The sequence below is a fragment of the Theropithecus gelada genome, chromosome 11 (assembly GCF_003255815.1).
Source record: "Theropithecus gelada isolate Dixy chromosome 11, Tgel_1.0, whole genome shotgun sequence".
Lineage (NCBI taxonomy): Eukaryota > Metazoa > Chordata > Mammalia > Primates > Cercopithecidae > Theropithecus > Theropithecus gelada.
This window is the reverse complement of record NC_037679.1, coordinates 53,428,529-53,445,841: the sequence shown is the minus strand read 5'-3', so window position 1 is coordinate 53,445,841 and position 17,313 is coordinate 53,428,529. Positions and strand designations below refer to the sequence as shown.

The 17,313-nt window shown below is 42.9% G+C and overlaps 1 protein-coding gene across 1 annotated transcript in view; it reads right to left on the bottom strand.

The window, feature by feature from the left end:
* The window catches only part of PLXNC1 (plexin C1), a 158,664-nt gene that overhangs the window by 127,682 nt on the left and 13,669 nt on the right, over positions 1-17,313 (bottom strand). Inside the window, exon 2 of the mRNA XM_025402584.1 lies at positions 10,459-10,599. Within this exon, the coding sequence (XP_025258369.1) occupies positions 10,459-10,599 (141 nt within the window). The remainder of the gene's footprint in view (positions 1-10,458; positions 10,600-17,313) is intronic.

The window sequence follows — 17,313 nt, the reverse complement described above, 5'->3', positions numbered from 1 at the left end:
ACTTTGAACTAGTAACTTAATCTCCCTGGGCCTCAATTTCCTCATCTCTAAAAATGGGGCTAATAGTGCCTTCCTTATTACAGTTTTGTAACGATCAAATAAGAACTATGAAAGATGCTTAGCACATAATCAATAGTCAATAGATAATAATCTGTTACTAGATTGCAAGTTCCCTTTGGGCAGGGACCATGTTTTTTTTTTTTTTTTTTTTTTTTTGAGATAGAGTCTTGCTCAGTTGCCCAGACTGGAGTGCAGTGGTGCGATTTTGGCTCACTGTAACCTCCGCCTCCCAGGTTCAAGCCATTATCTTGCCTCAGCCTCCTGAATAGCTAGGACTACAGACATGCACCACCACGCCCAGCTAATTTTTGTATTTTTAGTAGAGACGGTGTTTCACCATGTTGGCCAGTCTGATCTCGAACTCCTGACCTCAGGTGATCCACCGCCTCTGCCTCCCAAAGTTCTGGGATTACATGTGAGCCACCGTGCCTGACCTGGGACCATGTCTTAATCACCTTTGTACCTAACCTTTAATCATCTTTGTACCTAACACAATTTGTACCCACTACTTTGAAAAGTGAAGGCGTTCAACACTTTGTCAGTCTGAACACATCCAGATAGATTATCTATATCATATCTCTACCACTGTAGATATCAGCTACATTGGAAGCATGGTTTGAAAAGAAAAATTTGGCACCTGAGATTCTTTTTGGACAAAGTCTACTTCACACATCTACTAATCAATAATATGCCTATACCCACATATCCTGATGGCAGTTAGGTATCTGCTGTTTAGCCAAAGGCTTCTTATCAATTTTGCACACAGAGCAACTTCCTGCATTCATTTCCCCTTTCCAGGGCCCGGGCCTGGGTCTAGCTTTGCCCGGCAATCAGTGACTTCCTTCTATCATCTCCTTGGGTCAAGCCCAGGTGGATTTGGTGCAAATAGTGGCTCACCTGAAGCCCTTGGACTGCTCACCAAATTCAGCAGCAGCTTTGTAAAAGTCAATCTCACTAACCAAACATATGAAATATGACTTCTTAAAAGCTCTTCTTAAAACAGAAGCAGTTAGGTCCTAAGGGAGGTGGGAAAGGTGTGTGTCTCAAGTCATTTTAAAATGACTTTATAGCTGCACTATCCAATATGACAACCACTAGCCACATAATGGCTATTTAAATTTAAATTTAATTAAAAATTTAAATTTAATTAAAAACACTAGCAACATTTCAAGTGTTCACTAGCTACCTGTGGTGACTGGCTACCATACTGGAGAGTACAGGTGTAGAACACTTCTATCATCACAGAAAGTTCTCTTGGCCAACACTGCTCTACAGAATCCTGTAAGCGGAGCCAAGGGGCAGGCACTGACCAAGGTATGGGCTTGCCAGGATTTGCCATCTCTAATTCATTAGCTGTATTAATCAGCTCAGATTCAGTTGATCTGGTCTGGAAAGCAGTTGTATAAGGAAAGAGAAACAGGAAGCCAGTTTTGTTTGTTTGTTTGTTTTAAAAAACAAACATTGATAGAAATATTCTCAAGGAAGGGTCAAGAAAAGAGAAGCTGCTGCCCTGGCATCTCTTCAGGAATTCATCATGGCAAAAGCATCACTGGGCAGCATACACCCATAATGTATTCTTGCCAATAAAGTTGAACCTGAATCTAATCAAGTCTTTAGCACTAACTTCCATGTAGCACTAGGAAGCAGGAGTAGAGGAACAAGCTAAATGACACCACAAGGAAGCAGAAAGCCAAACACATGGTAAGAGATATTCTATAGGGCAAAGGACCTGGTTTTTCAGTTAAGTCAGTAGCAGGCAATAAAAGTAAGTGAGGAGACTGCTGTAGATAATAGAACAACCAAATCTGGTTTGAGGACTTTGTGCAAATACCAATTTGAACAAAACCATTTTAAATACATTTTTAAATCAATTGGGAATATTTGGTTACACAGACTGGATAGTAAGTGATCCTAAGGAATGACTGATAATTCTATTAGCTGTGATCATGGCATTATGGTTACAATTATTTAAGAAAATAACTGTAGTTTTTGAGAGATACATAACGAAATATGTTGAGGTGAAATGACATTGTGTCTGTGGGGTTTGCTTTAAAATTACAAAGTAAAAACATACTTTATGCCACCACTCATCCATTTTACGCAAATTAGGAGCTGCACTGCAGTATTTATTGGGGGCTTATTTTATTTACTCTTGGAGCATCATTGATACAGATGGGTGGCACCTGGAAAGATCCAGTTGGGTGCAACATTGATTTATTTACTTAGTACTTTGGAAATGAAGCACCAATATTCTCTCTAGAACTCTGAACTGTGGCAAGGAAGCTTTTCTTTTTCTTTTCTTTCCCTTCCCTTCCCTTCCTCCCTCTCTCTCTTTCTTTCTCTCTCTTTCTTTCTTTCATTTTTTTTTACAAGTTATCAAAAAGTTCTGTGGCCCAGGATTTACCAGTTTCCTGAAAAAGCTACTTAGCATGGCTTGCACTGAAGCTTGTCCTGATAGCCATAGATGCTGGGTTTAAATTAGTATGTTTCATCAATGATGGAAGCCAGACCTCTCTAGAAGGTAATTTGGCATCATCTATCAAAATTATAAAGCACATACCCTTGGACCCTGCAGCCCCTCATATATATATATGTGTGTGTGTGTGAGGAATGATATATAATGATAAATATTCATTGTAGCATTGTATGTTATAAAGAAAAGATTAAAACAACTTAAATGTCCATCAATAGGGAACTGGTTAAGTAAACTATACTACAAACAAGGGAATACTATTCAGCTATAAAAATAATTAGAAAGCTCTTTGTATTATAGTTAATGTAATATGAAATATGTACACATATTTATAAATACAGACATATTTACATATACAGGTATTTTTACATATATAATATATATATGAAAAACGTATTTGTTTACTGTGTTTTATGTTTCAACAAAAGGGAGGAAGAATATCTTCACTCTTTTGCCTGTAGACAGATATAAACTATCTCTGGAAAGATACCCATGAAACTTCTATCATTGGTTGCCCTGGAAGTCAAGAACAGGTGACTTTCACGGAATATTTTCTTGGTTCTTTTGAGTTTTAAACAATATCACTGTATTACCTTAAAAATAAATACATAAAATTTAAATTTAAAAATCCATGAGGGTGAGTGAGTCAAATTGTTTTTCTTTTTGCTAGATTATGCAAACAATGCTCTCCATAATCCTGAGGACAGGACAAGAGGAAGTTTTAGTTTTCACCACAAAGGTCCTAAATGTGCTACACAGAGGGGTGAGGGATTTCTGCTTCTGTGGCCCCTAGAGTCTCATCTCTCTCAGATGAGACAGGACACGTCGGTGTTAATGTTGTCTCTCACCTAGCCCGAGCCCCAGCCCACAGGCCCTAATGGAACACTTGGACTTTCTAATTGCAAACTTCATGAGAATATCAACACAGAGACAAAAGCCAGCAAGACTGGAGCAAGGGAAACGTTCCTTCCTCAGCTCAGTTGAGGTGGGCAGCCTCGGAAAAAGAACATGATCAGTGAAGCAATCCAGGAAGTAACAATGAGTCACAAAAACCCAAAATGGGTTGAATTTTGCATAAGAGAAATCTCATCCAATTGACACACACACTCCTTGGGCACGATGTGGATTTTTATCTTCCAGGATACGACCTTAATATAGATCTAATCTGAAGTCAATCTGAACCTTCTCCATGTGCATGCTTGTATACGTCTTTATCCTTCAAGTCTCCAACATCACCTCCTCTGAGAAGCCTTCCCTGATCACTTCTCCGCTGAACACCTCTGTCACTCGCTACCCATCACTCTGTTTTCTTCATAGCACTTAGCACTATCTAAACTGTCTTTATCGCTGATTAATCCATTTACTTGTTTTCTGTCTTTTTCTTCCCACCAAGAGAGCAGGGGCATTGCCTGTTTTGTTCACCTTTGTATATTCAGCACCCAGAACAGTACCTGGCACATACAAGGTGCCCAATAAATATTTATTAAATGAAAAACGACTCTATTAGCATTCAAGATTTTATAGAGCTCTTCAGCTTTTTCCAGCTGAAGCCTGTGCAGAAAACAAATTTTCTCTGATGGAGAATTTCAGTTCGTGTCAACATATTGTTTCTGTTGACATCCTCCTGCAGCCTCATGGTAGACTATTAACAAGCCTTGGGATTTTTGTTGCATACAAAACTCCCAACGGCACTGTGAAATTAACTGAGTGGAGACTTCAACACCATACAATTGCAAGACAGGTTCAAGACCACCCACGGGAAGGATACCACGGTGAGGAAAATGTGGGGGGAGAAAACAAAAGACTATTTTTTTTTTCTTTAAGATTACCATGAGATGGAAAAGCCACAGGTGTTCAAAAAGCTATAATATTTTATGCCAAATTTAATTTCCAATGTCTCACTCTGTGGGGCTAACTAGTTGAAGGGCAAACAAGCCAACCCTTTCATTTATTATTATTTTTTTCCATAAGCAGTTTCTGAGAAATGCTGGGAAGGAGACTTAAATCACACATACACACAAGTGCACACACACATATGCACGTGCATGCCTGCATACACATACACATGCACAGGCATGCCCGTGCATGCGTGCATGCTCACACACACACACGCACACACAGGAGAAAGCAAGGTAAGTATTTAATGTGCCTCAGTAGTTAGAAGTAACAAAGATGAAATATAAAAATCAAGGCAAATTTCTCTTTTGTTTCCAATCTACTTGTTGCAGTGTAGACAGTAAGAGAAGCATACAGTCTCAGCCACAGGTTCTAGATTTGTGGATTATATGGGAGTAAAAGTTTCAAATTGGGGAGTCCCTGCAAAACTCATAAATTGGAATTAATGAGGTGGGGAGAATTTGAACTAGGCTTCACATGACATCCTAAACGACCCACCAGTGAACCCACTTCCAAGTTTTGACACTTCCTGCTGTTTTAACTTTTTGGTCTGTTAGCTCAGTCATCCCCACCACCACCACTTCCGGTCCCAGGTCCTGTTCTAGGTTCCCCAAGTTCTCCTATTCCTTATTTGAACACTCTCTGGGTATATAGTAGAGCTTGTCTTTACAAAAGATTTTTTTCTCTTACGTTCATTCAAAAACTTTAATAACCACAGTCAAGGCAGGCTCTCTAGGTAGTACAGAGTTTTGCTTCTGTTTGAATTCAGACAGAACTTTTTGGAACTGGTTTAATTTTGCTGTGATTTGAATAAATGAAATCCATCAATGGGGCCGTGTGCAGGGGCTCATGCCTGTAATCCCAGTTCTTTGGAAGGCGCAGGTGGGAGGACCCCTGGAGCCTAGGAGTTTGAGACCAGCCTGGGCAACATGGTAAAACCCTGCCTATATAAAACATTGGCCAGGTGTGGGGACACAGGGCTGTAGTCCCAGCTACTCAAGAGGCTGAGGTGGGAGAATCACTTAAGCCCAGGAGGCAGAGGTTATAGTGAGCCGAGACTGCACCACCGCACTCCAGCCTGGGCAGCAGAGTCAGACCTTGGCTCAAAAAAGAAAAAAATAAATAAATAAAAGAAAGAAAGCCATTAAGTGGGAGTAGAGTTTTTTGAGGGCCACATAGGTAACCAGTCTGACCCCAAGCACATAGGAAATACCTCAAGACTGGATATGGGGACAAGATAGAGCTGTGTGATATAGCTTCCTGTATCCTGAACCCTACTACAGTCCCTGGGAGGTCAGGAAGACACTAGTCTTTACTGATGAAACGATCCAAAACAGCAACTGGAATACAGAATTCCTGTCTTTCCTATAAAGGAGTGACTGGGGTAAAGCTGGGGCCCCAAAGGAGATTCAGAGACCCCCATGAACTATGTGTGGCTCTGAGAGGAACGGGCTCTGCACTCAGCTGGGTTGCTAGGAGGCCATCCCCAAATAGGAACAAACTAAACCACAAGGTTTCTGGCCCCTTCTCATGAAACCTCAAACATCTGCATCTTGGTATCAACCCTTATACTCCAGTATTAGGAAGAAATATAACAAAAACCAGCTCCTCAAACTCTACTAAGCTCTGTAAGAGTTAATGCAGTTTAGTTGGGGGATAGAAGCTCGGGCTCTGGACAGATTATTTAGGTTCAGAGCACCTTGAACAAGATACCTAACCTCTCGAGGCCTCAGGTTTTTTCATTTATAAAGTGGTGGAGGTGAAGGTATTGACTGGTGAGGATTAAACCAGTTAACCCGTGCAGATGCTGGTTCTAACGCCCAGCACACAGGAAGAGCTCAGAAATGTTAGCGATTATTCTTCCTTGCCCATTGCTTTCTTATCTTTTACGCTTACAAGAAAGGTTAATGGGCATGCATAAAGTTACAAATTTCAAATTTCATGCATATTCCGTTATTACTTATTTTACCACCTGGAAAAGCTCAAAATACACAATTCTGCCCTTGAAATAAGGACAATTTTCTAGAGGCAACAGAGTCAGCTCAAAGGAATCCAAACCACGTGATAGGCTGTACTATCATCTGGAGAAAAGCTTGGTGTGTGTTTACCAAAATGCGTACATTGTGCAACACGTGAAATGTGAATTCCGCAAAGCTGAGTTCAGTGTGACCATACTTTTCAGCTGATCTCAGTGGAGATGCTGACGACTGAAAAAAATCCAGCATGCAATCATGTTCCGAAAGGAAGCAGGATGGGGAAATAACGGCGGGGGGTGACAAGACATAACTCACCTCACCACCATGGGACTGTACACTGATCAAATAAAAGAGCAGATTAGATGCTCTCAAAGGACCCTTTGAGTTCTAAATTCCTTCTATTTCCCCAAAATCTTATAAAGGGACTTAGGTCTAAAGGCAAGAGGAGGAGGACAGTAAAAGTACTGGCATACTGTAACCTTTAGTTTCTTCACAGATCATCAGTGAAATCTTACCTTTGGAGGTAATGCCATCTTCCTTGGAAAATGTGTGTCTTTAAAGATACTTTTAAAGTGATCCGGTATCTTAGCTTAAGTTCAAAATAATGTACCCAAATAATAGAATATGATATAGTTATTTAAAAATACTATTTACAAAAGGTTTACAATAACATTTTAATATAAGCATTTTCCCCCACTAACTGAAGAAAAGGATGCAAAAATGGGATGCAAAATCCGACCTCAACTACATAAATAGAGAATCCAAAATGCTGACAGTAGTCGCTTCTGCACAACACAATTAGGAGTAATTTTTTATTTGCTGTCCTCTCACCCCCCACGACTCTGAAACTTTTTACATGGGCATATATTACCTTTACAATAAGGAAAAATTATCTAAATAACATGAAGCTTAAAATTACACCAAATTATATTACAACTCATAGGATTTGCAGAGACTTAAGAAGCCAGGTTTTTAGTGGTGGTGGTAAAAAACAGCATTTGGGCTCCAATTGCTGTTTCCTGACTCTCATTCAACAAGGTATATACAACAGTGCCTGGCTCATGTCAAAATGCCGTCAACTCACGATCACTCAGAAACTGGAGTCAGGCTGTGGCTGATCCGAGCCCTCTTTCTACTCCTCCTCCTACTGTCTGCGTTGGGTTGAGTTTTGTTGTTGGCCGCTCATTAGTTCCCCCACGCTGTGGCTTAAGGAGCCAAAATTGTGTCTATCAGTGTTCGTCCTTTCTAACAATTCTGGTGACAAGCCTTGGCAAGGCAGACGCTCAAAGCTTCTGAATAAAGGGATTTGGGGATTATCAGTAGCTTCCAAATTATCCGCACGATCCCGGGTCTTCAGGATTCTGGGTAAATTCAGGGGCTACATCCAAGAATCTGTACACAGGATATAGAAGAGAGGCTTGGGCGTTACTGAGCTGCCCTAGGGAGCCTGGCGGGCCAAGTCAGCTCAAGTTCATCCCTCACACCCTTCTCCTGAGTGAGAGAACTCTCTTATTGGGGGCTTTGGGTGGGTGTTAATTCCCAAGAAGTTACCACGCCAGTGAGGTGTTCCCTCAGTCAGACGGTCCGCCTTCTTCTCAGGCTGGGACTCTTTCCTGAGCCTCTAGGAAACCTGACTCACCCCAGGAGCATATGTCCCCTGCCAGGGCATGGACCCCTATCTGCATGTTTCCCACGTGTCCCCCAGAATCCTCAGAGAGTAGTCCCCATGTCTGCAGCAGAGGTCACAAAGTCAGTGTAGCATAGGAGATCTTAGTGCAGTCTCTGAAGTCATTCCAGGTTCAAATCCCTGCTCTGCCCCTGTGTGACCTTGAGCAACATCATCCCATTTCTCTGGGCCTTGATTCCCTCATCTGTAAAATGGGAATAGTGGGCCTGCCCCGTTGTGTCATGGAGAGAACTGAATTCATTAGAAGATATAGAGTCCCTTGGCATCTAGGAAGCACTGTGTAAACATTAGCAGTCACAAAACAAACAACAAAAAGTTGCCTTTGTTATTCAAACCCTAAAAAAACAACGAGGCCACACAGGTAGCTTCTGAATGGGTACCCCATACAGACCCTAAGGAGAGCGAGACTTCGGTCGTGGCCTCCTCAGCAGCATGAAGTTGCAGCTTGGTCTCACTCCCTCGTTGCCACATCTCTAGAAGCTAGCCAGCTGCATGCAGGCTGCTGGGTGAACACACAGGACACGCAACACCAGGCCGTCCCATGGGGAACCATTTATAGACGAGTGTTCCTTCACCTCCAATTCACCATGTAGCAGTTTGGTTGGCTCGGCTTTGGGGAAACAGTGTTCTTGTCAAAACATCCGTCAAAAACATCCCAAATCTGAAGAGATAATTGGTGAGGAGACCCAGAAAGGCTTGATGGAAACTCCTGCCAGGCAAATGGGTCCAATAAGCCTGACCACATTGGTGGAGCTACAGATGTCACCCAGTGACTTGTGTAGAATGATGGATGGGTATTTACCCTTCCCCAGGAAATAAAGCTAACACAACAGGAAAGATGATCAATGTATATTTTAAAAGAATGTGTATACAAACAAACTCCCTCCCATATGTTACTGGGTTTCCTCCAAAGAAAACAGATTAAATCAAATGCCTACCAGGCACTCAGCACTGTATTAGGCGGTGGGAATTCATGGCCCCCTTCTCACGAGGCTTAAAATCAAGTTGGGAAGGCAAGACAAACGCCAGTGAAAAGGTGAGGTCTCCAGGCAAGACATTTGGAATGAGCCACAAGAATGACATAGATCATGAGTATTTCAGGAAACGAGAGGGGAGCAAGGCCACTCCAGGCTTAGATGTCATCAAAGAGGAGGTGGGGTTTGAGCTGAGCCAGAGTATAGATACATAAGGTGCCGTAAATAAGAGAAAAAACAAAAAAGCATTTCAGGCTGGAAGTATAGTGTGAGCAAAAGTGTGGAAACAGGATCATATTTGGAAATAGGATCAAACAGGAGCAAATAAATAGGTTTGACTTGGGGATGGGGGTGGTGGGGAATACGTGTGCAGAAGACATAATTAGAGACTATCAGAAGAGGAAAGGGTTTTTCTGGGTTGTCTAGTAGAAATGTATTTTACCGGTAAAGAAATGGAGGCTCAGAGAGGTTAAGCAACTCACCTAAAGTCACACAGTGAGTCATCTGTGGGAGATCAGTTGAGGGAAACAGATCTACCATTATTCAATTAAGAATCTGATCTGAGTGTAAATGGATGGCTGCAGAGAGGCCAAGGAATCTCAGTCTTTAGTCATAGAAATGGTGCAGTTCCCAACCATGAATGTTGTTGGAGAACACAGAGGGTCTTCAATAAATGTTTGCTGATGACATTGATAAGATGACCGCTAGATAACTTCAGACAAGTCATTTGGTACCTCTGCTTTTATTTTCTCCTCCTCCCCTCTTCCCCTCTCATCAGTGAATAAAAACCTGCACTTGACCAGGGTATATCCATACAGTGGGGAAAAAATAGTCCTCTGAGATAAAAGTCAAGAGAAGTCTCAAAGGATTTTAGATCTCTAACCTCTCTGTGGTGTATGTGGGTACAAAGGGCAGAAAACAAACCCCCTCTGTGGGTGGTAAGTGGGCTGGAGGGAAGGAACACCTGTTTTTTCTTCTTTTCAAGCCCTATAATCTCTCATCTCTTTCAAGTTGTGAGAAATCAAGTGCTTTGTACATTTCCATGATAAAGGAGTTAGAACTAAAAGGTTACATGTCTTGGGAAGGTGAGTCAGGGTTGGGGTAGGGACCAGACCTCCATTTACCTCACCCAGGTGGCTTATGAGTAAGGAAGGAAAAATATCTTGGCACACTCCTGGGCAGCAAGGTAGCTGATACTTCATTACATGGCTATGGGGGTTCTTACATACAGAATTCCAGATTTTCTTCCAGGCCATTTCTGGGGGTCTTTAAGGAGTTCACGAAGTTCTTGGTTTGGTCTCATGTATAACCGAGAAGCATTAAAAAAAATTTTTTTAAAGCACAAAATATCACTATTAAAATAGACATTTGAAGAAGGCACAGAAAACCAACCTTAAGTAACTGGCCATCTCCAGTCCCCAAGAATAAAACAGTCCTGTTCATTACCACGGTGCCATAAACGGATGTCAGGTCGGAATGGATCAAGGTAGATGATGCGATTGGTTGGACTCTTTCAGGTTGATCCCCTTCTTTCTGAACATGCACACAAACGCACAAAAAAATAATAATAATTTTTAACAATGATACTTCTCATTATACTGATAAAATGTCACTCATGTCCTCCTAGGCAGGATCCCACTTCTGGGCCCCACATATATTTTCTTAGACAAGATTCCCCAGGAGCAACCTTGCATTACCTTGCAAAATCACCATACCTGCCCAACCAAAGAAAGCCCCTGTTTACTATGTATGAACAGGTATTGAATGCCAAAGCGAGCTGGCCATCTATTGAACACCCCCCAGCTGATATATGAAGCTGAATTCCACTTTAGTGCCAAGAGACAGCCCACCGCTGAATTGGGAGGCAGACTATCTCACACTTGGCTGTTTTCAAAATCCTGCCGCCAATTCATTTTAGCTAGGCGTTGGTTTCTGTGAGGTTAAACACAAACATTTCCCAAGATGTGACACGGACGATCCTATTGGGTGTGACGGCAGAAAGGAGTGATCCTAGATTTACCAAAAGGGACCACAGGAAGCCTGAAGACAGGGTAGCTAATTCGGGGGGTGAAAAGGCAGATACAGTCGCGGACGATAGACAGGATGGAGCCACAGAGCTAAGGAGGAACCAAGTCGAAGGGCTGGCCCTGGTGCTATGCTTTTAAAGGGAAAAACAAAAAGTCTAACTCCCAAGCTGAAGGCATTTAAATTGTCTGAGGCTCTGAGCACATGTAATCACACGCTTGCTCCTGATCATTAAATAAAGCCCCTCTTTAAACCCAGAGCAGACAGAGTGTTGACCAAAATGTCTTTTTCTTTTTTGTGCTTTATGCTGCGTCCTGCCTTCAACGACAGGAAACTGAGTTTGTTACACAAATGTCTGGAAGATATGGAGCTAGGAAGAGCCGTTGCCGTCTGCAGCTACTGAACACAGTGTGATAGCACACTTTATCTGCCAGAGCTCAGTTCCCAACCGTACTAAGGTTTTTAAAGGCACACTGAAGTTGCAGCCAGCGAACTTCAGTAAGCAACACAGCAACTCCTAAAATCGCCCTATCTGGGGAGGGGGAGGCAGCCACACAGAGGCTAAGACTTATTAACTTCATTATATTATTGCCAACAGTGTTTATGTCTTTCAATTTATGTCTTATTAAATATTCATTATTTTTAAACCCACCAAGTTTCATTAACATCTAAACTAAATGGATTATGGGCTAAATTGATTTCTGAAGCCTTTAAAGTGCCATCTATATTTCTTTGTTGCAGTTGCGCTGCAAGGAATAGATAAGCTAGCCAGGATTTGTCCAATGCCCTGATCACTTTTCAAGGAAAAGATGTCATAACCTAAGAGAAGGCGACGTTTTTGCATAAAATATTCTATAGTGAACTCGGTTTAAGAAGATTTGGGGAAAGCTCATTAGAGTTTTTTTTTTTCTTCTTGTTGAAAGATACTTTTCATGCAATATGGGAAGATGAGGAGCTGTCCTGTGAAAATTGAAGTTAAGGAAAAAAAATTCTCTGTGGGTCTAAGGATTGGAACAATAGATCACTGTTTAGATAAGGAAGCCTCCTGACCATGAGCAGAAAAAGAAAAGTCGGATGACCTTTAGGATTAAAAAAATAAGTAAAACCATGCCACACATCTTGCTTTAAAATAAATCCAGAATTGTCCAAATGTAAGACCAGCTGACCGTGCTTGTTATTTTTATTAAATATCTGAGCACTGCAGAGAGGCTAACGCGGAGAACAGGGCATCATCTCCGCCTGGGTATCCAGAATGTTCTAATACCACTATCTCTGGCTAGAAGACTCCACTCCCTTCATCTCACAACAGAGAAAAAGTAATGGATGTGGTCTGCAGATTATCCACAAGGACCAGATGGGACAGTGTACATCTAGGTCTGGTATACAGTAGGTGCTTAATACTGTACCTGTTCTAATTCACCAAGAACCATGGGTAGTCTCTCCTGAGGTAGGATGAGAGATCCTGTTTGTGAAAGACTGGCTCCAAGAAAACAGAGGCAGCTCAAAAGCTGAAAGGGAACAAGGAGAAATCCATCCCAAATTACCATCTAACCTTTCCGGGTGTCCTTCTCTGATTTCCGGCTGCCCTCAACAATTGTAGTTTTTTCAAAGTAAGTCCAGGATCAATAGTATAGGTAACTGAGGCAAGAGGATCGCTTGAGGCCAAGAGTGGAGACCGGCCTGGGCAATGTAGCAAGACCCCCATCTCTACAGAAATAAAAAATTAGCCAGGTGTGTGGCACACACTTGTTGTCCCACCTATTTAGGAGGCTGAGACAGGTGGATCGCTTGAGTCCAGGAGCTCCGGGTTACAGTGAGCTATGATTGAACCACTGCACTCCAGCCTGGACAACAAAGTGAGACCCTACCTTAAAAAAAAAGTAATAGGTAAGTGGTGCAGCCATTAAATCAACATTCTCAAACTTGAGAGAACACCTGGCACTCGCTGACATTTGAGCTTGGTTCTCAATCACTGTGTGACCCGGGCAATTAATTTAACCCTGGTAGGGGTTAGCTTTCTAAACGATCTAATAAAGCTGATGTGTCTGACTGGCAGGGCGGTTACGAAAAAGATATGATAATAGTAATAATAATAATAATACCAGCTAACATGTATTAATTCTTACTGTGTGCTACTTGAAGTATTTTATCATCTTACCTAATGAAGGCAGTATAGCATAGAGAGCCAGCCAGACCACCTAAGTTTGACTCCTGGCTCTGTCACTTTCTAGCTAAGTAATTTTGTACATGTGATTTAATCTCTCTGTGACTCAGTTTCCTCCTCTATATGGTGGAAATGATAAGAGCACAGACTTTTTATGCCACAGACTTCTTATGAGGACTGGATGAGTTTGTGCGTAAGCCTCAGTAAAGCTTAGAACAGTGTTTGGCACACAGCAACACAAAACCCATGCTTGCTATCATTACTTCATTTAAAAACACAAGTTACTGCCACACCCATGGCAGTTATTTCCTCTTTGCCGGGAAGAACCCTAATTTTGTTCAGATAGCAATGAACCCAAGCCTGGTGGAAGCTATCACTGGGCCAAGCCAAATGGCAACTCCATTCACTATCGCCAGACACTGACTTTCCTAACCATGAGAGCTGAGGGTGGCCATGTGGCCCAGTCCTGGGCAGGGAAATGTAAGAAGTCCACTGGAAGGATTCCTGGGAATAAGTTTCCTCCTTGATAACAGAAGGCTCTTGAGGAGAACCCGTTTGCCCTCTTCCCTCACTTCCTTTGGAATACAGTTGTGTTATCTCATCATGTGTAGACTGGTGGCAACCATTCTGTTTCCATGAGATTCAAGATGAAGGACAGAAAGCAACATGCTAAGATTGGTGCAGGGAAAAGAAAAGAGATTCTACGTTCCTGGAGACACCACTGAGCCGCAGACCTCCAACTTTTAAACACTTTACTAAGTTAACAATAGTTGCCATGGTTTAAGCCACTGTCGGTTGGGTTTTCTGCTACTTGGAACCAAAAGCAAGTCACTGTTTAAGAAATGACAATTACAACTTGTTGGAGCGGACACTAAACTGCAGTTCTTCCTCAGCTGCAGGGACCATGACGTGGACAAGTGCTTGTTCCTCTCACCAGCCTGGAGGACCCTGGCCACAGTCAGGATTTTGTAGCCAATTACAACAGCAAGCCTGGAAGAAAATAGGAGAGGAGGCTTGGACCTCATGAAAACTCTAGGGGCTGCTCTGGCTGAATGGAAATGGATTCTTTTGTGCTGGAAACACACAGAAATGGACAGGTCCCTGTGAATGGGAAAAGGAACCCTTTGAATGGCTTTCTTATGCTTATTGCGGCAAATGAAAACAAAAGAAAGACAGGCTCCAGAGAAACGTCCTCACAAAAGTGAGGTTAATACCCAGGGAGCCAGGAAGAAGAAGGGGGGAACAGCGCAGTCAGCCCCCTGTGTCCAGAGATTATTCTTTCTCTCTTTTTTTCCGGCCTATTTTCTGTCTTGCCCTTCTCTCCCCTTAGGGCATAATCGCTAATGTTGCTCTCAGCCTATTCTGTCTAGTTTATTATGTGTAATTTATTTCTGAATCCCAGCCTCTGCTTGTTCGTCTGTGTGTAACAAGGTTAATGCCTTGTAATGATGCTTTTGCCAGTTCTGCCTTTCATGACAAAATCCAATCTTGATTTCGCTCTAAACCTTGTCTCCCCTTTGGGCTTTCTTGGTTCCCTCAGAGTTGTCACTCTGCTTCTCCTTCCTGCCATGTCTAAGCATAACGTCACGCCTACACGTTTGCCGGCTCTAAGACGGAAACTTTTCTCAGTTGGAGGAGAAAGCTACCTTGGCTCAAATGATGTTTGGGCTGAAAGAGAGAAAGAGTTTTGGGCCTGATATAGCAAACTGGGACCAAAGCTCCTGAGAAGAGGTGTGTGTGTGTTTGTGTGTGTGTGTGTGTGTGCAGGGAGTCATGGGCATAATACCAGGAAAACAATTAGGCTTCTTTGCAGCTGCTTCATATGATTTCTCATGGACAATAAGCACTCCCCCATTGTGCCCTGCACAGCTCCACGGGGTGCCAGTCATGCATTCCAGGGTGTGAAAGGCACCCTCTAGAGTTGAGCCACAGCTTGGCCCTGCCTCTACCATGTGAAAGATGGCCCGGCTCATCGAGGTTCAGGCAGGGTGCTCTAGCTTTTGCAGCATCATTGGGAGGGAATGGGCACAAAACTGGGGCCTCCAGCGCTGGGCACCCAGCAAGACTCAAGTGTTTTACCTCCAAGGTGCTAAAAAGGATTCCTGTACGTTGATTTTACCTTACCAGGTGGGAGGAAATACCAACTGGGTACCGATCAATTTCTTGTACATGATAAAATGCCTTTCTTGGGCAGTTAATTTTATATTCTGTTCCATTTGGGATCCATTTGTTTTGAAGCAGTTTCATCATTTTCTGTTACTCCCCAAGGGGCCCACTTGCCATTAGGAAACCTCTGAAGGAGCCCTGCACCCAAGTTCTGGCCCCTGCTCTGTGCCTTATAGACTGCTTGATTCCAGCAAGTTAAGTCTCCTGAACCTCAGTGACTGTATCTGTAAAATGGACCCAATAATACCACATGCCCTGCCTCTCAGTGTTGTTGTGAGGTCCAGATGAAATCATGTGTTTGAAAATAATTCAATTATTTTTATCTAGCTAGGGAGATGGAAAGGACAACTATTTGCCCAAGTCGGACAGTGATTTTATTAGCCAGGAAGGCTCAGGTTGCTTTTCTCCATTCTAGTATATACAGTGTTGACCAGGATCTGACTAAGTTATGGCAGCTCTCTCATTGTCTGAAGGAAGAATTTACACGGGGACTCAAATGATCAAAAGGAGAGGTTTAAAGTGTGCTTAGGGACACAGCTGGGCAGCCTCTAGACCAGGCAAGCATGGTTGGTGTGCAGCACAGCCATGGGAAGCATGCAAGGTGGTGAAGCTTGTATTTCACCACCTTCTACCCTATCCCCTCCCTCCACGGGCCCCAGTGTCCCCAGCCACCCAAGCTGACCCACCACCAAAGTCCCACTCTCCAAGATTCATCCTTCCTTCTTCCTGCTTTATGTCCCTTCCCCACCCCCACCAAACCTCCTTCTCCTCCCTATGGCTAATTTCAGTTAATTACTTATAAAAAGATGACCTGATTCAAATAATTCACAAAAAGATATGAATGGCAGTGAGTGTGAAAACTGCATTTTCCTAGATTCTTTTTTTTTCTTTTTTTTTTTTTAAAAAAAAGACAGTCTCACTGTGTTGCCCAGGCTGGAGTGCAGTGGCACGATCTCGGCTCACTGCAACCTCCAACTCCCAGGTTCAAGCAATTCTCCTGTCTCAGCCTCCCGAGTAGCTACAGTCAGGCGCCACCACGCCTGGCTAATTTTTGTATTTTTAGTAGAGACAGGGTTTCACTATGTTGGCCACGCTGGTCTTGAACTCCTGACTTCATGATCCGCCCACCGTGGCTTCCCAAAGTGTTGGCATTACAGGCGTGAGCTACCGCTCCTGCCCTAGTTTCTTAGAATTGAAAAAGACTCAGTCCACCAATGCTTTCCCAGGAGGAAATGACTGGCATTCTACATGGGATGGCTCCTCATTATGGGAGCTGTCCTGTGTGATGTGGGACTTTTAGCATTCCTGAGTCCTGTCCACAAAGTAGTGCCCTCCATTATGTTGACTACTGTGAAAGTCCCCTCCCCAATATTTCTGAACATCCCGTAAGTAAATGTCATCATCCCCTGTTAAGAACCACTGAAATCTGTGACATGGTTTCAGAGTTGCTGACAAATGGTTATCTAGACTTTTCTTCCCTCTGGCCCTGCTCCCCATCATGGTCAACCACACCACTAATCACCCTTGACTCTTCTCTTTCTGTCACTCCCCACATCCAATACATTAAAAATCTCAGTTGAAGTTCTCCATCTCTACAGGCTGTATTCAGCCCAAGCGTCCATTCATTCCCCTCCCGATCTAGTGCAAGAGTATCTTGGTGTCTCCCTTTTAACTTTCAATGTATTCTCTGTCCAGTAGCCAAAGTGATCTTTTAAAATATGAAACAGGTCCTGTTACTCCCTGGACTAAAATTCTCCAATGGCTTCCCATCATGATGCTGAGAACTGAATCCATATGCCTCCCCAGGCTCTCCCTGGGCTGGTTCCTAATGATGTCTTTACACCCATTCCTTGCCATTATCCTCCTGCACTCTGCTTCTGCTCCCCAAGTCC